Source organism: Notamacropus eugenii, chromosome 7 (genome assembly GCF_028372415.1).
Source record: "Notamacropus eugenii isolate mMacEug1 chromosome 7, mMacEug1.pri_v2, whole genome shotgun sequence".
NCBI classification, from domain to species: domain Eukaryota; kingdom Metazoa; phylum Chordata; class Mammalia; order Diprotodontia; family Macropodidae; genus Notamacropus; species Notamacropus eugenii.
In genome coordinates, this window is record NC_092878.1 from 151,128,550 (window position 1) to 151,152,354 (window position 23,805).

At 39.9% G+C, this 23,805-nt stretch overlaps 1 protein-coding gene across 1 annotated transcript in view; it reads left to right on the forward strand.

Moving 5' to 3' along the window:
- The window catches only part of SCARB2 (scavenger receptor class B member 2), a 68,735-nt gene that overhangs the window by 40,497 nt on the left and 4,433 nt on the right, over positions 1-23,805 (forward strand). The window contains exons 3-11 of the mRNA XM_072624099.1: positions 1,661-1,808; positions 3,145-3,333; positions 6,064-6,155; positions 7,187-7,306; positions 12,747-12,916; positions 14,984-15,102; positions 18,970-19,043; positions 21,154-21,205; positions 23,425-23,583. Of these exons, the coding sequence (XP_072480200.1) occupies positions 1,661-1,808; positions 3,145-3,333; positions 6,064-6,155; positions 7,187-7,306; positions 12,747-12,916; positions 14,984-15,102; positions 18,970-19,043; positions 21,154-21,205; positions 23,425-23,583 (1,123 nt within the window). The remainder of the gene's footprint in view (positions 1-1,660; positions 1,809-3,144; positions 3,334-6,063; positions 6,156-7,186; positions 7,307-12,746; positions 12,917-14,983; positions 15,103-18,969; positions 19,044-21,153; positions 21,206-23,424; positions 23,584-23,805) is intronic.

Genomic DNA, 23,805 nt, shown 5'->3' on the forward strand with positions numbered 1-23,805 from the left:
CCCAGTGGATATGCCCTGAGTTCAAATCTGGTTTCAGCCACTTACTAGCTGTGTCACCCTGGACAAGTTACCCTGATTGCTTCCCAAAAAAACCACACACAAAAAAGAGCTAATAGGGATGGGTAGATCAAGTGAGTATTCTTTGAAGAAGGGGGAGACATGAGCATGTTTATAGGCATCAGGGAAATAGTAGGTAGAGATTGAAGATTCATGAAAGATTAGGGATAGATGGAGGGAGCAATCTGCTAGAGTGGATGGGATGGAGTGGCATCACTTGGATGGGTAGAGGAGTTTCTTTTGACAGAGGAGAAAAACCACCCTCTAGGAGATAAGGTAGTGAGGGAAAACATCTGGGTGATGTAAGATAAGGACAAAGGAAGAAAAGGGAAGCATTGAATTTTAGAGCCAAAAAGAACCTTAGAAATCATTCTCTCTAACTTTCCCATTCTATGGGTAAAGAACTGATATGGTTGCCATTTTGTGAAAGCTTTTACCCATTTGTGGGCCAGGGAGTCATGTGACTTTGAAGAACTCAGGATCAGAGGACATGGATATTTAAATCCCAATTGCTGTTTGCTACCTTTGTGACCATGGGCAAGTCAATTAACCTCTCTGGGCCTCAGTTTTCTTATCTGTAAAATGAAAGGGTTGGAAGAAATGATCTCCAAGGCCCCTTCCATCTCTAAATCTGTCATCCTATGATTCTAAGTCATTTTGCTTTTCTGGGTCTCAGTCTTCTAATCTGTAAATGAGTTGACTAGATCATAGGATCCCAGCTGACCTTAGAATTGTGTGACATTTATATATAGACCAAAGGTCTTCATTATGATTCAGCTAGAGGAACAAGCTACATGTCTTGTTCCTCTTGAGGGTCATTTGATCATAACAAAGACAGTTGCTTGGGGTAGTCAGTCACACACCCTGACTGTCACTGGGGTTTAAGTAGATGGTGGGATGTGAAACTTTGACAGTGCCTGTTTTGGAATACATTGATTCTCAACCACTTGTAGGAGAACCTGGAAAACCAACAGTGATTAGAAGCCTGTGGGATTACATTTAGAATCTTAAAACTCAAGTGCTTGAAGTATAAGCATGAAAAAAAATGAATGTTCAAAGTCAACCTAGAGATGTGTATAAGTCAGTTAAGTAAAAAAAAAAAAGTGGCATCCAACCACAAAAATAGGATAGAGATTTTCCAGAAATGATAAAGTGAAATTCTCTCAGATCACCAGGAGACCAGTGACTGTGATCTTTACTTTTGATATTTATTGCCTATGAGAACCATGGCCAGGTCATTTAACCCCTTTCAGCCTCAGTTTCCTTAGGTGTAAAAGGAGGATGTTGGACAAGATCACCGGGTCCCTTTGGATCTTGCCCATTTCTATGATGCCCTAAGTATCATGGGAGTGGGATGGGGGAAAGAAAGTAGTGGTAGATAACAACTGTAGTCCTTTGGAGGTGGAGCTGACCACCATCTTGTTTTCTTTTGTCATTCTACCTTTCATCTGTAGTTTTTCATCTCTCATATAACATCCAACCCTGACATTTTCTATTAAGTCAAGAAAATCAGTTTTCATACCAATGCAAGAAAACTTTTGCTTGTAAAAGTTGGCATGTATTATTAGACAAAACTTAAAATAATTTTTTTTCTATACTCTAGGGAGAACCAGCCTAGAGAGAATATTCGATTTTGGGATAATGGGACAAAAATATCTGCAGTTCAGCCGAAGAGCTACATCTTTCAACGGAACCTCTCTGTTGGAGACCCTGAAGTTGACTTCATCAGGACTTTAAATATTCCTGTCGTAGTAAGTATTGATGTTGCTACTAAGGCAGTTAGGTGGTATAGTGGGTAAGTATAAGTGACTGAGAGTTAGGAAGACCTGAGTTCAAATCCCACCTCAGATAATTATTAGCCTAGGCCAGACAATTCACCGTTCTCAAATTCAAAAAAAGATCTCAGCTTTAAGAAGCAGATTTCCAGGCGCCTTTATACCCTAAGCAGTAAATTTTTATGAAATTCTCACTGAGGCTGCCATAAATCACTGCTGTCAAATGAGAATAATGATTGTAGCATCTTCTTTCCAGGGTTGCTATGAGAATCAAATGAGATAATATATGTATAACACATTATAAACCTTAAAGAGTTATGTACTGTTATATTATGATAATGTATTATTGTATGTATATATACATGCAAATGTGCATTTATTATATGCCATTGTGTTATACAATAATTAAGTTATGTATAATAATTATGTATAATAGAGCCATTATAAGAATCACTATTATATTAATGCACTGTTATTACAATATTTGCATTTGGAGAACAATTTCTTACTTGTCTTAATGTTATCTCTAGAATTGTCAGTTTTCACTTTTTTCTTTAGAAAATTTAAATACCAAATAGAATGAACGTGTGTGTGTCTGTGTAAACAGAACAGAAAAAGAGGATTTTATGTGAAACTACAGATCTCCATTCATGTAGAATTTACTTTGCCTTCTGAAGTTCTTATGGGCTTTAAAGCTTGTTCCAATGTGACTTGGAGATTTTGGTTCTGCTGTCTTTTATGAGGAGGGCAGGATCAGCACTTGTGCTAAGAAATCAGCCTGTAACCAAATGTCCCAAAGGTTTAAGTGCAGTTTTAAGCTGTTAAAAAGATTCTGATAGGGTAATCAGAAATTCTAGCTGTAGAATTCCCAATTCACTTAAAATTTTTTTTGTTTGGAATTTGACTGCTTAAAGACATTACCGAATCTCCCCCCTTTCCAAATAGAGATCTGTGTGTCTGATAGAACCTTTCCCCCATTGTCTTATTGATACTGGGCAATGAGAGTTCTCAAGAAGCTACGAGTTCAAGGTCAAGTGACTTTTTCAGTTGGGACTTCCTGGACAGGACTGATTTTGAGTGTCTACTATGGTTCTCTCACATGATCTTTCATCAGTGAAAGCTTATTGATGATTCCTTCTTTGCCTTTAAAAAAAAGATCTCAGTTTTAAGAAGCAGATTTCCAAGCCCCTTTATACCCTAAGTAGCAAATTTTTATGAAAGTCTCACCAAGGCCACCATAAATCACTGGTGGCATCGATGCAGTTAGTGCTTTGGTGGTTGTCTGTCATCTGAATTTGTTTTTGCCTGTCAGGCTGCTATGGAATGGACCAGGATCAGTTTGCTGAAAGAGATCCTGGAAGGATTGCTGAAGACGTATCAGCAGAAACTGTTTGTGATCCACACAGTTCACGAGCTTTTGTGGGGCTACAAAGACGAGCTCTTCTCACTCATTAGTATTTTCAAACCAGATGTCCCACCGTACTTTGGCTTATTCTATGGGGTAAGTAGATTTTTCTTTTAAGGGACTCTTTGTTAAAGTGACAAATGGCTTATTCCAGACTGAGGCTTTATTGTCCTAGAATAACCTAGCATAAATAAAGGGCTTCTCTATTCTACAGCCATGGTCACTTCTTAAGGACAGCCACCTGGGTTTCTAAATGTTTCAAATAGTCAGTTAAGAATTCCATTGATCATTGAGTAGCAGAGGACCATACAGGAATGTGTTGGTAAATGTCTGACACTCTGAGGAGGAATGTATGCACTGCACACTTTTAAGTTTAATCTGAAGTATTAACATTTTCCCCATCACTCTCTTAAGTCTAGGCAATCAACAAAACCACAATTCAAGCCTGGATTTGTGAGTTTGCTGATATCTAAAACGTAAATGCTCACAGTCAGCTCTTGTAAACCCCTTTGAGCTGGCTCCAGTACTGTGAAGAAATGAAAGAGGAAGGTCAGTGGAGGAGGCTGCCTCTACTTTTGAGTTGATAGGATCTTTCAGATAGATTTAACTTATGTGTAAGAATCAAGGGGCAGGGAAAAGGTAGAAAGGAGACTAAAGACTGAGTTATTTTCTGCATCCACTTTTATCTGCTACTGGACTCATCATTTGTCCTAGTTTCATTATTTGTGGGATGGGGATAATGATACTCTACCTATTACAGTAAGATCTGGTAGGGAGTTTATGTTGCCACCAGTCAAATTTTATTTTAAACAATGTGATAGAGGAAATACAATAATCAAGGATAGCACCTTCGCTTCAATAAACATTTCTTAGTTCCTCACTAAGTACCAAGCACTGTTCCAGGTGCTATAGATACAGAAACAAACAACAATAGAAACAAAAAGACAGTTTCTGCTCTCAAGGAGTTTACATTTTTCTATTGGGTCCTTTTTTGTTTAAAAATATTTTTTTCATAAAAACTTCCCAATTATCCTTTCTGTATCTTACTCCCAAGGAGCCTTCCTTTAATTAAAAAAGGAGAAAAATATTCAGCAAAATTAATAAACACATTGAAAAATTCTGCAATTTCATATAGTATTCCACATCTGCAGTCCCTACCCCTCTGTAAAGAATGCAGAAAGGTACCTTCTCATGGCTCTTTTTTTGGAGCCAAACTTATTATAATTTCAAAGTATTCAGTCTTGATCATTTTTTTGGCTGCTGCTGTTCCTCCCATTTCCAGCATTGTAGTTATAGCGTATATCATTCTCCTGGTTCTGCTAACTTCATTCTGCATCTGTTTATACAAATCTTCCTATTCTTCATCATTTCTTACAGTGCACTAATATTGTTACCTTTGTGCATCATAACTCATTTAGTCATTCCCTAATCAATGGACAATTTCTTTGCTTCCAATTCATTGCTACTACAAAAAATGTTGCTATAAATATTTTATAGTCTGTGAGACTTTTCTTTTTATCATTGGCCCTGGGATATACACCTGGCAGTAGCATCTTTGGTTCAAAGGGTATAACTTCCTAGTAATTTCTTATAATTGCTTCCAGAATGGTTGGACTGTTTCAGAAGGACCTCTATTGGGAGCAACAATACACATGTACAAAAATAAATATGAAATACGTATAAATTAATTTTGGAAGATGGTCAGGGCACAAGTCTAATATGATGTTTATTACTTCTAAAAGGTACAATGTAAGAGCAGGCCAGAGTGGAATAGGGATACAGGAGGGATGAGGCTGGTGTAGATGAAGAAGAGAAAGGGAATCCATTAATGGTGCCCAGGGAAAGGAATTTTGGCCTAGGCAGACTATAGTACAGCTCTCTGTCCCTCTCCCTCTCCCTCTCCTTCTTTCTCTCCATATATATATGCTTCTGATGACTTAACTCCAGCAAACTCTAAGCCATGTTGCCTGTGGGACTTTGTGAAATCAAGTGCAGAGGGGCACATGGGTCTGTGCAGTTTTTTTCAGGCCAAAATGGGTAACCTAATGGCATATTTAAAGAAAAACCTTTCGATAATCTCAAGGGTCTATTAAGCTGCATACCTGGGAAGAAAGGGATTGGGCTGTCCCTGTGGTAGAGGACTTTCAAATGAGTGAACTTCCTGTACCAATTTCAGTCAGTATCTTCTCTGAATCTATAGCCTTTGCTAGTTGCATAGATTTAGTCTCTCTGGCCAGGATATGTCAGAAGAAGGACTTGCACTCAGGTATTTCTGACTTGAAGCTATACTGTCTCACCCCCTGTAAAGAATTAAGCCAAACAAATATTAGTCGATGATGCATTGATAACAGTACATAAGGAGAGGGTCTGTTATGGTATAAGATCATATGTTCATACGTAACTATCTGATGGGGAGGGGCAATGTTTAGTCCTTTCCTAGAGGCAGCTAGGGGGCTCAGTGGATAGAGCGCTGGGCCTGGAGTCAGGAAGACCCGAGTTCAAATCCAGCCTCAGACACTTATTAACTATGTGATCCTTGGCAAGTCACTGAATCGGTTTGACTCAGTTTCCTCAACTCTAAAGTGAAGATTATAATTCACAGGTTTGTCACGAGGATCAAATGAGATAAAATCTGTAAGGCACTTCATATAACGCTTGATACATACTAAGTGCTACATAAATGTTTCTTTTCTTCCTCTTTCTGCTTAATGTTCAAAATTCCTTTTTATTCTTTCCCACTGTGGCATCAAAATTAGGTCCTGAAAAGCAAAGACTTTCATAATGAGAACTTAACTGTTGAGTGATCTTATATGTTTTTATTTCTAGAAAAATGGAACTAATGATGGTGACTACCTTTTTCTAACTGGAGAGGACAATTATCTTAATTTTACAAGGATCCTGGAGTGGAATGGGAGAAGGTAAAGCAGCTGACCTACTCGTCCTGCCAATGGTTCTTTTGGTGTATTACCCAGTTTTCATTAATTTAAATATGAACTAGGTTGGTTAAGCATCGGATATCTTTTTATTAAAAGCTACCACAAAGTATGAAGTTCTGAAGCTAGGTGTTTCACATGTGTACAAATAGCATGGAATTTTTAAAAAAGCTTTTTAGATGTATTGTGACCAGACATGAGTAAAGAAGCCTTTAAGAGTTTGGTTCCCACCAGGTCATTCATTGAGTTCTAGCTACTACAGTTTATAGATGGCTTTTGCTTATATTGCTTTCATGGTGGTAGTAGGTTGATATTTTTTCAATATCATATCACTTTGGAAATGAAAATCATTTGCAGCAAGTACAGTACAGTAGATAGAGTGAGGGATCTGGATTCTGGATTTCAGGAAGATTCATGAGTTCAAAAGTGGCTTCACACACTTACTAGTTGTTTGATCCTGGGCAAGTCACTTAACCTCTATTTGCCTCAGTTTCCTTATCTGTAACACTGAGATAATAACAACATCTACCTCCCAAGGTTGTTGTGAGGATCAAATGAGATAATATTTGTAAAGCACTTCGCTAACATTAAAGTGTTTGAAATGCTATTATAGTGAATGTACTCAGAAATGGGAGCAGGCTCTTGTAATATTTGTTCTTAATGAGTTATGTTATAATATTTGTCATAAACAACTGAATGCATATCACAGTGGAATATGATTTTAAATTTATTTTTACCTTAAAGAGAGTTGCATTTCTGTCTTCTAGATCTAGTCTTTACGAAGGATTTTTGCCATAACCAGATTGTTTTGAGAGATCCAAGACCCTTTCCATAGGATTTGAGCGTCAGAGATTCAGAGTTACCTGGACAAAAGACCATTTTTACGTGTTAGATATAATCTGGTACTACAAGTAGCCTGCTTCCAGTTAAACTGTGGTGGACACAAAAGACTTTTAATTGACTTAATCATCCTTTGATCCTTCCCTCATCTTTTCCTTTTCTTATTTTAATTACAGCTCACTTAACTGGTGGACATCAGGGAAATGCAACATGATAAATGGAACAGATGGGAATTCTTTTCATCCATTAGTGTCCAAAGATGAAATCCTTTATGTCTTTGCCTCCGATTTTTGCAGGTGAGAATGATAAAACTATTCCTGGAGGTCAGCCTCACAAATCTTGGAAGAAGACTTTTTTTTTTTTGGAACATTATCAAGCAAATGAGTAAGTTAGATGCAATGTAAGTAATAAAATTGCTTTTGATCTATGTCCATTATGCTGGTAAATTATATGGAGCAGATGAATCAGGCACTCACTATTTGCTGGAATGCAGAACTTGTCCTGGAAACCTTTCTAAATGCAACACACGTCCCTCTAGCTGAAGAAAAGGAAGAGCTTGGAAGCTGTTACAATTGACCTACAAATTGTCGAGCAGCAATCAGAAATAGGGAAAAGGAGGACTTTTTAGTTTTTATCTGTACCCCATGTGAGAGGCAGATGTAAAGCCAGCTCCTGGTTGATTCTGATTGATTTTATGACAAAATGAGACACTCATAAGTCACTGAGCCATTAACAAAAAGAGGGAACTTTGACCTAACACAGCAAAGACATGAAGCAAGGCTACGGTGGCACTTGGCATCTTTAGAAGTGCCATCTCTTATTGTACACAGTTGTCCCTTCCATGTCACAGGGTTAGAGGCGGGGTACCCCTGCAATCTGGAAAATCTGTGTAAAATTTCTTGGCCCCCTCTTCATAACAGAGAAGAAGTCTGAGTGATTATGATATTCAAAGATAAAATATATTGATATACTATATTTATATTTCATGAATTTCTGAGTTTCTAAACCTTTTCTGTATCATCTACCGGCTTTCATGTATCATCTGTGGCTTCTGCAAAACTCCCCCCAAATTCCCATTTAATTTCTTATGTCAATTCATAATATATTTAAAACCATGATGGGGAAAGTCATGGTGAGGAAGAGATAACTATGTAATATGGAAACATGTCTGGTCAGCAGGGTGGGATGTGGTGATTCTGAATAATCTTCAGATGTCCACTAAACTGGAGAGGCCCAGACTCCACATGGAGGGGACATTTTATGTCCTTTTATGCCCTTCAATGAAACTACAAGCTCTATCAAGCAAGGCATAGTCAGATCCCAGAGATAATTTTTTTGCCTTTTAGGGAAAACTAATCCCTGTTGGAGGAAAACAGGAAACCCTGATCCTATCACACCTCAAGTGAATTATTCCTGCACAGTAGTTCTAAGTGAGTTTATATAAAGATGTAAACAATCATCTTTATTAATAAGTGACAGATGTGTTTAATTAATAAGTGACAGATGTGTTCAGTGTAATTGAGGAAAGATTTTTTTATGCTCCCAGAGTATAAGAATTCTGTCTTTTCTTCTTTGCTTCTTTCCATCTGACTCCCCAATACCTTCCTTATACACAGTAGATACTTCATAGCTCCAAATTAAATTAATAAATAAAAGGCATAATAACCAGGATTGTGGAATTGATGTCCCATTGGTTGCATAAGATAATAGAGGGAAAAGGGGGAATAATTAAATGACATATTCATAGAATCCTAAATTTAGAGCAGAAAAGGCCCTGAGAGGCCGTCTTGTCAAATTCCCTCATTTGCAGATGGAGAAGCTGAGGTCCAGGAAGTTAAGGGCCTTGCCCAGGGTCACAGGGTAGTAAGTAAAGCCCCTCGTAACACAGGCCCCTCCCCTGCCTTTCCCATCTTTCACACCTTACTCCCTACCATGTGCCCATTCATCCAGTGACACTGGCCTTCTGGCTGTCCCCCCATCAAGATACTTCCTGTCTTCACCCCAGGCTTTTTCTCTGGCTGTGTCGAATCCCCAGAGTGCCCACCCTCCTCATCTCGGCCTCCTGGCTTCCTTCAAGACCAGCTAAAATCCCACCTTCTACAGGGAGCCTTTCCCAATCCTTAATTCTAGTGCTTTCCTTCTATTAATTATTTCCTATTTATCCTGTATACAATAGCTTGTTTGTACGTATTTGTTTGCCTGTTGTCTCCTCTATCAGATTATGAACTCCTTGATGACAAGGACTGTCTTTTGTCTTTGCCCAGCACAGGGCTTGATACACTGTAGGAGCACGATAAATGTGTCTTGGTTAGCTGATTGATTGTCAAGGGGTACAGCCATTTGTCTGCCTCCTTTGCTGGGTGGTTTCTAGGGTGCTGCCTCTACCTCCCCACGTTGAGAAGGGAAAGCTCCAGGCTGGTTTAAGGAAAGGAAATGAAAAGGAAAGAAAAGAGATTAAAGCAAGTGGAAGGAGGGTTGTTGTGTTTGACCTTTGTTTTCAAAGAAGACCATGCCATCAGAGAAATGATGACATGACTTGCACTTGACTTTGTTTTGAGTGAGGGAGGGCTGTGCAGGTCACCAGTCTCACTTCTCCTCCACAGCCATCTGAATCCAGTGACCAGATATTCATCAGGATGACTGGAGATGGCTCAGGATGCACTGGGAGACACTGGCCCCTCTAGGTCAAGATCTATTCAGGAACACACTCAGGGTGAGATAAGCCCATTCAGTAAATAGGCCTCTTTAAAAAGTAGTCAGGGGATGGCCCCTTTAAATAGAAAAGAAAAAATAATTAGTAGGGAAGTAGAGAGTATGTGGAGGAGGAAAATCTTGGTGCTGGCAGAGTGATGTGTCCTTGAAGGACAAAGAAGATAAAATGTAAGACATGATGGGACCTGAGAGTGGAGTGGAACAACCTAGTGTATCGGGCTGCACTTACAGTGTACACTCTGAGGGAGACAATTCAGTCCATCTGACATTTCCTGCCAATGAGATGAGACAAAACCAGCGTGTTGTAGGGCAAGGGTGCTGGACTCGGGCTCAGAGGCCCTGAGGTTAAATACCAGCTCTGTTGTTACTGGTGTGACCTTGGGCAAGACACTTCTCTGTGGGCTTCCTCCATTTTCCTCTGCAAACTGAGATGAACACAAGATCACATCAGGAGGATCATAGATTAGAATGTGAGCTCCTGACTTTTCTATCTGGAACACCAGCACTTAGTGTGGGTTGTTGTTGCTGAGTCTTTTTCAGTTGTGCCAGACTCTTTGTGATCCCATTTGGCGTCTTCTTGGCCGAGATACTGGAGGGATTTGCCATTTCCTTCTTCAACTCATTTTACAGATGAGGAAACTGAGGGAAACAGGGTTAAGTGACTTGCCCAGGGTCACACAGCTAGTGTCTAAGGCTGGATTTGAATTCAGGAAGATTCATCTTCCTGACATCAGATTCAGCCCTGTATCCACTGTGCTACCTACGTGCCACTTAGCATACATTAAGTGCTTAATAAATGCTTTATGCATTTGTTCATTTAGAGTTGGAAGAGAGGTTACTCTGACTAACCATCTCAGTTTACAGTTTAGGAAACCGAGGCAAATAGAGGTTAAGTGACTTGCCCAGGGTGATACAGCCAGTACCTGTCTAAGGCAAGTGTAACAGCAAACACCCTAGCATACACAGGAACGCCTGCTGTACAGGTTCTTACATCTGCTTTTCTAAAAGGAAAGCAGCTTTGGAGGGGTGAACAATCTACTTTAATCAAGCACATATAACATTCATTTAGTTCGGGGGGAAATGTCAGTATGCTGAACTTCAGAGAAAATATAAACAGAAATTATAAGAAAAAAAGACCAAGAGACAGGGCTTCCAACTATCTGACCATAGACAATACATATGTCATTACCAGAGAGAGAAGCACCAACATCTGGGTTTTCAAAGCCAGGGGGCTGCCCAGAGTCTCATCTGGCACAAGAACCTTCTTCCAAAAAATAAGCCCCAAAGAGAAATTTCACCTCAGAGTATATACATATACTTTTCAGGGCTGGAGGGCATGACCCTCATGACCCAGTACTTCATTAGAAATTACCAAAAGGTGTCTGAGGCCTATTAATGGGCTGAGAAGATCTTTAACTCCCCCACTCAGCATTAACCTTACATTAACATTACAGCAATTTTCATACCTCTGTCTTTCTGGCACTAAATGTGGCACTCCAATTGACTGAAATCACACTGCCTCTACAATCAGTGGCATTTGGAGTCTCTCAAGGTAGAATCTTAGTGTTGATCATTAAGCTCAAGACCCCTCCCAATGGATCATCCATATCATGCTTGAACCCACCACCTCATGAAGCACTCAATCACATTTCATTAGAAAGTGATTTTTTATATGGAGACAACCATTTCTGACTACAATCTGTGCTCACCAGTCCTGGTTCCACCCTTAGGAATTACACAGAATCAGTAATGTCTTTTTAAACTGTCATTTGCTAACCCTTCAAGTATTCTAAAATTCAAAAATTTGAGAGTTGTAAGGGACCTCAGCAGTCATCTGTTCCAACCCCTAAATTCACAGCATTTCTCTCATTCACTAATTCATTAATCCCAAATGGAAACTAGGTTAGCCTCGCATGACCTGTGCTTGTTGAAGTCAGGCTGGCTCTTTGTAATCACTGCTTTCCTTTCTAGATGTTCACCTACCTTCTCTTTAATGATCCATTCTAGAATTTTTCCAGTAATCAGAGTAACTTACAGTTTACTATCTCTGATCTCTTCCCCTCTTTTTTTTTTAATGTAGGTTTCAATCCACATCTGCTAAGTTCTTTCTGGTCTTAAGGACTGAGTTCATTTGGGCCAGGTAGCTTGAATTCATCTAGCTTATCTAGATGCCCTCTTCCTATCTCCTTAATTATCTTGGTTATCAACTCTGTCCCTCTGTCTCTCTTTCCGTGTGTGTGTGTGTGTATGTGTGTCTGTGTGTGTCTGTGCATGTGCGTGTGTGTCTTTGTGTGCATGTGTGTGCGTGTGTGTGCATGCGTGTGTGCGTGCGTGCGTGTGTGTGTGTGTGTGTATGTAAAGCATTCTTTCTGGCAGAGAAAATGTAAGCAAACTCTGAATTGAGCAGCTCTGCTTTCTGTTTTCATTACTCTCTCATCCACCCCACATAAAAGCTTTCCCTCCCCATTTAGCTTACAAGGTTGCATTGGTTGTCCCCAGCCACAGCCTCAGCCCACTCTTTGCTTTTCTTGTTCATATTTACCTTCAGGAACCTACCTTTGTTTTAATCTTCTGAACATTTCTTTCTTAAAATCTGAGTTGGTCAATTAGTCCCCTGTGCATCCACGTAGTTTCTTCAGATAAATGCTATTTTTTCCTTCTCGTTGGAATTGCTTTCCCTCATGTCTTTAGAATTTCGTTCTTGAGCATCTCCCATCCTTCCTGAAGCATTTTACTCCCTGAGCTCCTGCCAGTCTTTTCTGAACCTTCTGAAATCTGCTTTCCCAATATCTAGGCTGCGTCAAAGACTGTCCAACTTCTAGCCTGGGTGGAGGTGGTAAAATCAGCCTCTCTATGCAGCTCCCCCCTAGGATGAAGGACAGAGGAAACTGTGGAGTGCCTTGAAAGCCCTCTGATGCCAACACTGTAGTTTGGCCATGTTCTAATTTGGATGCTTTGCCTTGAAGCCTGTGGTTCTAGCCCTCGCTGGTCAGTCTCCTTGACTTTGTCTTTGTTTCTCTGCAGGTCAGTGTATCTAACATTCAGTGACGTTGAAAGTGTTGAAGGAATTCCTTCCTTTCGGTTTACCCTACCACCTGAAACATTTGCCAATAACTCTGATAACAGCTGCTTCTGTATACCACCAGGAAACTGTTTGGGTTCGGGTGTCCTGAATGTCAGTATCTGTAAGAACGGTAAGTTTAAAGAGTAGTCTGGATCATGGGTGTTTGAAATACAGAAGGTATGGGAGATGGTCTTTGACCATGCTTCCTGGATCATAGCTACCCACCCTCCCACCCTATTCCCCTGCACCCAAGAGGCTAAGATGTATTCAAACATGAACTATCACCAAGTTTACAGATCTTCAAACTGAAACCTTCCTACTTTTCTAAGGTCCTTTAGAACAGTGCTGTCAAACTCAAACAGAAGTGGAATCATCCCAGCAGGCCACATACTGACTTGTAAAACCACAGATCAGCAATGTGTATCTATCTGTGCTGTATTGTGTTTTTATTCATTTTGCTAAATATTTCCCAATTATATTTTCATCTGGTTCCAATGGCACTCAGGAATTCTGTGGGCTGCTTGCTGGATGAGTTTGACACCTTTCTTCTAGGACATTGCAAGACCTGGATTTTTTTCTCATCTTTAAAATAAGGCTAGCACCTCTCTCGCAAGGTCGTTGTGGGAAGTGAATGAGAATATGTAGTCTTTTTTGTAAGTTTTAAAGGGATAGATATGTAAACTATGCTTTTATTTTTAAAATTATTGATATTTTTTGCTTTGTATCAGTTTCATTTCTGAATCTATCCAATCCCCCTCCCCTACTTTGCTGTAACAAAGATTTTTTAAAATGAAGAAAAATGGCAGTTTGGCAAGAGAGAGACAGAGAGGGAAGGAGGAGGAAGAGGAGAAATGGAAACAGAGAGAGAGAGGGAGAAAGAGGAGTGAGAGAGAGAAGGAAGGAGGGAGGGAGAAGGAGAAACAGAGGATCAGAAAGAAGAGACAGAGACAGGGAAAGATGGAGACAGAATGAGCACATCGAACTGAAATAAGCAGAAATATTTTATTCAACTTTACCATGAAGGAATTGGTGGTTTGTGGGTTGTTGTTTTTTTTTTAATGTTGAGCCAATATTTCCTATACTTATGTCAGTTAGAAGGTCAGAAAACCTCATTTTACATATAATGAAGACAAGAACGAGGAAATGAAATTGTTTTTTGCAAAACCACTGAACAAGCCCTGTGGGTAGAATTTGATGCTCTGATTAGCCATCTGGTGTGAAGTTCACTGTGAGACTCTGCTGCCTCTTGAACATTTTCTCTGAGTGGATGTTCCTAGAATTCACAAAACATTGGGGCTTGACCCCATCACCATGAAGGAGCAGGTAGCTCTGGAAACAGTGCCCAATCCCAGCTGGAACTGACATTTCTCAGGGTTTGCAATTATGAAATGTTTGGGTTTTAAGGAATGTAGTAGTTTGGGAATCATACTGTACAGATGTCATTTCCTATTATCATGCCTTAAGGAAATAGTCATCATTCCATGCTGTTTTTCCTACAAATCAAGATGGCAAATTCTCCTTTCTTCCATTATCCAAATGATTTTAAAACTATTTTTAGGGACAATTTCAGGGTTAGGAATGTCTCTGGCTCATGGAGCCTGAAGAAGTTAATAAGGGGTGTAGAAATGGAAGATAGAGGACAAAAATTCCTAGTTCCAACCTCTGCCATTGACTTGCTGGATAACCTTGAATAATCCTTGCTGTCCCTGGGCTAGGGCCCAGGCAAATTCAACCTAAGAATTATACTCCATTTGTACTTGTAATAGACTCTTAGTATACATGGGCCAAATCAGTGTTCTTTAAACACATGGGATTTCAACCAATTCAGTTTAACCAACATCTCTGAAATCTCTACCAGGTGCAAAGCCCACTGCTAGCTGCTCGGGGTACAAAATCAAAGCCCTCCTTGGCCCCAAGGATTCCACCAGAAGTCACTGCATTCCAACTCTTTTCCCTAGAAGCTGGGCTTGTGGTTGGAGGATGTCCATTCTTGGTTTAATGATTCAGTTAACAAGCCTGACTAAGCTTATTATGTCCTAGGCATTGTGCTTAGTGCTGGGACACAAAGAAAAAGTAAAAACTGCCCCTGCCCTTAAGGGCGTATATTCTAATTGGGAAGACCCCTCAGACAAAGCACATAAATATTTAAGTATTTAACATGCCAAACGAAATTTCCCTCTGTTCTCTTGAAACACAGGTGTTCCTATTTTTCTCTCTTCTCCACACTTCTACCAAGCAGATGAGAAATTTATTTCAGCTATAAAAGGCTTGAATCCCAATAAGGAAGACCATGAAACGTTCGTGGATATCAACCCCGTGAGTACAACCTCCTCAGGGTTTCAGAGAACTTCCTCTTCTGCACACCTTTTCTGTGGGTCAGTTTGATTACACTGAGACCTCTTAAAAAAAAAAAAAAACTTCCTCTGCTTTAATGGGAAAGAAAACCTAGCCCAGCACTTCTCTGTCCACATTACAAGACTAGAGCTCTTCCTCTTCAATAAATAAAGTTCTGAGGGCCTTGGTAGGGGAACATTTCACGAACACCAAGGCTTGTCTCTTCCAAGTCAGGGGTCTTCAACCTTTTTGGTGTCATGGATCTCTTTGGCAGTCTGGTGAAGCCTCTAGATGCCTCCCTTTTAAATGCAAATAAAAGACAAAGGATTACAAAAGAAAACCATAATACTGAAATATAGTTATCAAAATTTTTTAAAAACAAATTCAGTGACCCCAGGTTAAGAATCCTTGTAAGTGTTTAGAAATATACTGGAGTATATTGCTTGCCTATGGCCAGTGGAGTGGGTGAGCAAGGCACAAGTTGGAAAAATTCTCATTCCATGTTTGGAGGGAGAGAAGTGGGTATCGAGTAGCCTCAATAATGGGTCCCACAAGTCCTTTTGTGGGGGTGGGGGGGAAGGTGCAGAAAGTCCAAAGGTGAGTGGCAGAGATGGAAGAGAATCACGATGATGGAGGACTTGGGCTTGAGAACCAGGTGGAGGCTCTGGGTGGTAGGAAAAGGTAGCAGTAGCAACTAAAGGAAACCAAGCCAATGCTAGAGGGGCCTCTTGGGATTGGGGGGGGATGCTGAGTAAAAAAGTTTGAAGATGCAATGGAAGAATGGATTTTCAATGGAGAGTATACGATGTGGAAAAAGCTAAAGCTTTGACTTGCTCATTTTCCAACCTGGACAGATACATGCCTCTCTAGGCAGCCTTGTAGTTCCCTACTTTCAGGGGCTCATCATGTTGATTCTGGAGTGTGGACTCCTGGTTGGTATTCTGTAGCTCAAAACTCTCAGCTTCCCTAGTATCAGAGATTATAGGTGTGGTCTACTTTGTTAAACCCTAAATTCCTTTAAAAAGTCAATCTCCTTTTGGCACCTCCATTTCCTTCCTTCTCTTAAACCTTTCCACAGTCTGGCTTCATTTAACTGAAACTACTTTCTCCAAAATTTCCAGTTATCTCTTAACTGCTAAACATAATGGCCTTGAGCATTTGACGTGGTTGATCTCCTCTCCTTCTGGATATAACTATCATCAGTGGTCATGTTACTCAAATTGATACTGCATATTTCTCTTGGGCTGGAACCAATGACTAAATTTTATATCATTATAACTCTGAATAATGTGACTCTGAATATGTGCAGCCACCTCTCAGGATTCAGTATTCACACTAATCAAGGCCTAAAAATGCTCTCTTTGTTCCCTCAGTCTTCATATAGACTTTCTCTTGGTTCCCCTCCTTTCTGCCTAATTCTGTCTCTAACTCTACCAGTCTCTTCTGCCCGATCTTTCTTTGTGTCATGCTTGTTCACTGTGGGTGCCCCCCAAGTCCCATTCTAGGCTCTCCTCTCTTTTTCCCCTATCCTCTCTCTATTCTCACCTCCTATGCATCTATCATCTATATATAGACTATTCCTAGTCTTTTTCTTGAAGTCCAGTCCCTTATCATCCAATATTTGTTAGATATTTTGAACTGGATTCCCTTAGGTATCTCAGACTCAACAACCTGTCTGAAACAGAAGTTATCTTTTCCCCAAAACTTTACTCTTCCAAATTCCCTGTTTCTGTCATGGACACCATCTTCTAGTTACCTATGTTATAAAATCAGTAACATCCTTGACTCCTCTCTCACTCATCATACATATTTAATCGGTTGCTAAATATTATAATTTTTTCTATATCTCCTACATACTTTCCCTTCTCTATGCTCAAATAATTACAACCCTAGTTCAGCACCTCTTTCCTCCATTTTGCAATAACCTGATGTATCTCTTTCCCTCAAGACTCTCCCCTCTCCCATCCATCCTCCACTAAGCTGCCAAAGTGATTTTCCTAAAGCATAGCTCTGTTCATGTCAACCTCACCCTTACTCAGTAATTTCCAATGGCTCCCTATTACCTCTAGAATAAAATTTAATACTTCTCTTTAGCATTTAAAGCTCTTTAGAACTTAACCCCTTTACCTATCTTTCCAGCGCTTTAACACATGACTGCCCTCCATGCCGACTCCATGTGCCTTCGAACCATTCTTGGAATGCTCTCCCTCCGTATCACTTCTGACTCTCAGAATCCTTGCCTTCTGTAAGACTCAGCCCAAGGAACACCTATTACTGGAAGCCTTTGCTATTTCTCACAGCTGCTAGTTCCCTTTCCTTTATAATTTATGTTTCATGTACATATGTGTATGTATATATGTATGTATAGGTACACACATATGTGTGTGCTATCTCCTCCATTAGAACCTGAGCTTCTTAAAGGCAGGGTCTGTTTTTGCTTTTTCTTTCAGCTTATCACAGTGTTTGGTCAATAACTGTCACTCGATGAGTACTTCATGATAGATTGGTTAATTTGAATTTTTAGTGTTTTGCTTAAAATACTTTTCCTCTTCAGTCTTGTTCATGTGTGTGGATCTGAGTAAGTCTTTACCCTTTTTATGTAAGAATAGCAAGAATAACTTAAATCCACTGGCAACGAGATGTTCATTAGTGACTCTGTGTGTGTGTGCTCGTATAAACGTTTCCAGCATCTCCAGCATCTCTAGGTGCACACCCTCTTCCTACCCTCTCAGCACACTCTGAGTCTGTTACAGTCCCCACGACTTCTCTTTACCAGCAGCCCCCACCCCCACCCTTCCAGTAGTTGATCCTTTGTTTGGGGGTTGAATGATGGCATTTTGAGGGGAAGTTCTTTTGGCTCCAGAAGGGCTCCATTCATCTGATCATGAAGGGGAATTCCTGGATTTTGTCCTGCTTTGGTTACTTGGCTCCAGACTTGGGTTGTCTTGCATGGGACAGCTGTGCTTTTGTTGAGGATCAAAGCCCCATTTCTGCTTCCTTACACTTTTTACATGACTCAGTGTTTTGCTAATCTTTATTATGCCATTAGGGCTAAAAAAACAACAACAACAACAAAAAACCTGTTTGAACCATCCTGTCGTAAGAAATAGAAAAATGAGCCTTGGGCTTCGATCTGGCTTTGGATTTGTAAGCCACCTTTAAAGGGTGACTCTTACCACTGGGATAATAACCTTGCACAATGCACTTTCCATCTTAGCCTTGGTTTCTTCATTTATAAAACGGGGAGGGGCAGGGATCACCAAAATCAGTGTGTCCTGTGAGCCTATATTTTAAGTGATCATTCATAGTTTATTTTCTTTTTATTACAGTTCTTACTAGTGTGTCGTCCACCAAGACTTGTAGAGAGGTCTCAGTATTACTTAGCACTAGAATGAAAAGAAATTAAGCAAAAAGTCAAATTTATAGCTTTTCAACAGGAGATTTTTATTGCTATCTAGGTGATGGAAAAGCAAAAGATAAAAAAAATATTTTAAAGATCACCCAGATTTCTTCCTGTATCCTTCCCCTTCCTCCCTTCCAGAAAGTCATTCCTTTGAACAGTTTTTTTAAAAGAAAAACACATCAGTAAAATTCACTAATACTCAAACGCAAACTAATGTCATACACAGTGTCTTACATTCATTGATACCTCTCCCTCCCCTCAGAGCAGGATGAGGTATCTCTTATTTGGGGTTAATATTTTTCTTTACAATTTTGACTATCTTGTGAATGCAGTTCTTATAGGGTGTATCCTTTTAAGTATTTATTTTAGTAGATTTAATATTTATTTTAGCATTTTAAATATTATTTCTTTTAATATTTTCCCCCTTTTCTCTATTTAATTTTCAGCTTACTGGGATTATCTTAAGAGGATCCAAGAGGTTACAGATCAATGTTTACGTCCGACAGATAGATGGATTTGAGTAAGTCTTCCCCTCCCCTTTTTTTTGGAATGATGGCAAAGAATAATTTAAATCCATTGACAAACAGGTGTTCATTGGTGACAGAGGAGGTGTCTGTCCCCTGTTGACTCCTGCACTAGGGGGCTTGGTACATAATTGGCCTCTTCAGAGAGGCTGTTGGAATGGAGAATGCATGTCCTCTGCAATGTTTCTCATCTCGATTTTTTTCCATCCCTCGCTGGTTGGGTCCCTGGCAGTCTCATTAGCTGCTAACCATCCTCCCTGCCTTTATACTCGTTAATTCTTCTCTTTCCAGTCCATCCTACACAACACCGCTAGATCAATCTTTTTAGGGGATTGCCTTCATCATCACTCTCCTCTTCAAGCATAGCTCTCCACGGCATGCAGGGAAAATCTATTCTTCTAGCTTGAAACTCTTTGCTTTCCACAGTCTGGTCCCTTGCTACCTTCGCTCTGAACCTTATCTGCCTCTCAAGCCTTGTCTTCCAAGCTCTGCACTTGAGCCACATCTTGTCCGTAATCACCTATGTGCTGTTTCTTCTCCCTGGGATAACTTCCTTCCCGTTTCCTCCTGTCAAAAATCTGTTCTTTGTATGAGGCTCAGCTCAAATCCCACCTTTTCCATTTCTCCTTTCCAAATTGAAAATCCTCTCTAGGTTTTCAGGACACCACTCTCTCCTGGTTTTCCTCCTCCCTCTCTGACTTCTCTGTCTCCTTTGCTGGATCTTCCTCCAGATCACTCACTCTAACCATAGTGTTTGTCCTGGGCTTTCTTCTCTTCTCCCTCTCTACTGCTTCACTTGATCTCATCATCTCCTATGGATTTAATGACCATCCCTATGCTGTTGATTCTGAAATCTACCTTTCCTGCCCCAATATCTCTGCTGACTTCTAATCTCCTCTTTCCAACTGCCTTTCAGATATCTAGAACTGGATGTCCAGCAGACATCTTAAACTCATCTCTACAACATCACTTGTAGCTTCCCCCTTCCTACTCTGACCCTGCCACTATTCTAGTGTAGACCCTCACCACCCCACTCCTGGAGTTACAGTAGTCTACCTCAAGTCTCTCCCTTCTCCAATCCAACCTCCATTCAGCCACCAAAGTGATTTTCCTAAAGCACAGGTCTGATCATGTCAACTCCAGTGGCTCCTGATGTATTGATCTAGGAAAAAATACAGAAGGCTCTGTTTGGGCTCCAGCCCCCTCCTACATTTCCAGTTTTCCAGGGCTTGGCCTACTGTACTACACACAGTGGGTACTTTAATAAGGTGAATATGGGATAACTCACTTTATCACTCTCTAAAATCAGCTTCTAATAATTTTGGGCTCGTCCCCATCACCCCCTTTCCCCAAAATAAACACACACCCACACACATATAACACACACTGCTACCCTCATAAGTGAACAGAGATGACCTGGCAAGTGTAAAGAGAACTGAACTTGGAGATAAAAGCCAGGTTCATGTACCACCTGTGTGACTTGCTCCCTTCATTCCTCATCTGTAAAATGGGTATGGTAATACTTTGAAGCTTCTGAGAAAAAGTTATAATTTCCATAAAACAGAAGAGACAAATGTGAATTATTCATTTTTAAATGATGGTTTATCATGCTGGGAATATGCAAAGAAATGTATCATTAAGCAAGAATTCCAAAAATGTTTTGAGGCATGACTGCATCATACTTGTAGGTGGATAGCCTTAAGCCCAAGTGACTGCTGGGAAGGGAACATTCATTTTGGACGTAAAAATTCTGGTATGCTCATTTTAAAACAGGCAACATTATTTCACAGGCACACTTCATGAGTATGCAAAATAGGCACATGGAGAAGGCACTTATATTTTTGTTGAATGAATGAATTTAACTGATGAATCTAGTGTTACAAGATAATTCAAATTTAATTTCTGATCTACATCCATTTATAAGAAAGAATTCTACTACTGAGAATTCAGTAGTAAGATCAAGGAAGAAATCCTTGTTTCCTGCTTAGTTTCCTCCTTGGTTTTCATGTTGCAAATTTGTCCCTTCAGTTTAATGTATCATTATGGTGATGTTTTTATGATTTATAGAAATATTGCAAAGTATGACTGTCCTTTCTTTTTTTGTAGTGAAACTGGACACATCAAGAGCTTGGTTTTCCCAGTCATGTATGTAAGTGAGGTAAGTCTCAGGAAACATTATGGGCATGGTTGTTTGAGAAGATCAGGATTCTTCAATTGGAAAAATGGTTTATAATGATGTCCAATTTTTAAAAATATACCTGTAATTTAAAGAGAATTTAAAGAAAAGTTGGATGATTCAAAAAACAAACCCACAACCAACCAAACAAAAACCTACACTTGTTTGTCCTCATATGGACAATTTCTGGTGCATACATACACACACATACACACGTGTATGTATGCGTGTTTATATTTATTTATTCCAGTTTGGGCATCACCAAAGATTACATGATCTCAGCTCTAGAACTAAAAGGTATACCATCTAGTCTAACCCCCTCATTTTAGAAATGAGGAAAATTAGGGAGGCTTGCTTGATTAATGCCATACAAGTAATAAATGTCCGAGGCAGGATTTGAACCCATGGTCTCTGACTCAGTATTATTTTCACTGTACTAAAAATACCTCTTCTTTTCTTAACAGCAACACTGAGAAACATTTTTATGTTCATTTGTTCTGTTAGGAAGCTAATAGAGAGGCACTCATTTAAGTTTAGAGAGAAGATGGGATTAAATTTTAATGAGTCAGATGAAGTTTGGGGATTACTTACAGACTTTGGTTATTAGCTATTTTGAGTAACTATCAAGGAGTACCAATTTCAAATAAAGGAATGTTTTAACAAGGAACATCCTTGTTAGGTCCTTATGGCCACACAGAAAATCTGATCCCAGTTTTCCACTAACCATGTTATCAAGGCAGGTATTTCCACTTCATCATAGGGAACCTAGATCATGCCTTAGACAAAGAGTGGGAATCAGTCCTTGTATCCCAAAATATTCCCCTCTGAGAGATGATTCATTTGAACTTTTACTCTATTCCAATTAGTATTAATCAGTTTGATATGATTCCATAGGGGCAGTGATTATAAGTTCTGTATATTAAGTCCCAGAACTGGGAACTGCAGATTTTAAATTCACTTGCTGAAGCATAGGAAGCTAACTAGAGACCTTTCACCCTTGTTTTACCTTGTCATGGTGACGAAGCCTAGCATGGCGGAGGTGACTTAATTACATGGAAAGTCCCCCAACTTCTTTTTGTACCTCTAGACCATTCTCTCTTGTCCATCATGATCAGGTGACCATCTTATGACTATCTTATGACAGCTTAGTCAGTGAAAATGCTCCGTGCTTCTCCCAGCCCGAAACCCCGCTGCTGATATAACATTTCTAGTTGATGCATCATTTCTGGCCCTCCAAGCAACATCTATCAACCAATGGGGTTCTGTACTTTGTGTAGTTCTCTAGAGTGTTGAAGTCTCAAATCTGGTATCAAGCCTTATAAAAATAAGGGTCTGGAAGAAGGCTGCATTGCAGATCGTAAGGAAGAGCTGAGGGCCACTCCATTAGATGGGATTGTAGATCGTTTAATAAAGTGCCATTGCCTCAGAGCTGTGCCTCAGTGGTTTTTCCTGAAGATTGGGTAATTATAGTCCCCACTCCCTCAAAGATGTGTTTCTCTCACGTGGAATGTTTCCCTATTCACATTCATTCATTCATTCATTCTAGATGACTTAATGTGCAAATCCGATTGTTCTAAAGAAAAATCACAATTTGAGTGTACTTGAGACACCTTTTACTTAAAGAAATATTGACAGAATCCTTTGCAAATCCACATTCTGTTATATATCTTCTTTCTGTTGGCCTCCCTCAGTTCTGAGGAAGAAAGACAAGTTTTTCCCCTCTGTTATGTTCCCACCAGGAGGTCCTCCTTTCAAGGGTAGCTGTCATAAACTCAAGGGCTAAAGCCTCAAGCCTTCAAGAAGCTTACTTCTATGGAGGGAGCTATCCTGTACACACAAATATGTATACTTTAAGATATTTGTAGCAGGAAAAGGGAGACATCTAGTGTGGCCCAAACCAGAATAAAATATCTTTGGGAAATATTTAACACAATAATTAAAAATACAATAGAACATGATTAATGCTGATATGTGGTTTTCTAAGCCAATACATGACCCACAAGGATACTTATATATGATTGGGTGGCTCCCATTTCCATCTGAGATTGACCCTGCTGCCTTAAAGGAAGACATATTGTACTGTGACACAGTCTGAGGAAAGAAGCTATCACGTATCAAGGGGAGAACAAATGTCCAACCTTGAGTTGTCTCTGGGTGCGAGTTACTCTGACTAAAAGGAATGCCTTTCCTTGTCTTTTCAGAATGCTCTTATCGATAAAGATTCTACAACAAAGCTCAAGTCTGTAATAAACACCACCATGGTCATCACCAATATCCCCTACATCATCATGGCTCTGGGAGTGCTCTTGGGTTTGATCTTTACCTGGATGGCATGCAAAGGACAAGGGTCAACAGAGGAGGTGAGTGAGTAGTTACCACGATCTTTTGATGATTCTGCTGGGTAACTGCAGCTGAGGGACTGATTATCCCCTCGCTGTAAATGGCATGAAGCTGAGAGTCAGAGTCTTAATACTGGGCAGGAAATTTCCTTGTTTACATTGTTGCTGGCATAAGTTGGAAGTAAGGAGACCAATTCAAAGATGAAGTTGACATTTGAGAAGTTTTTAACAAAAATTGCTGGG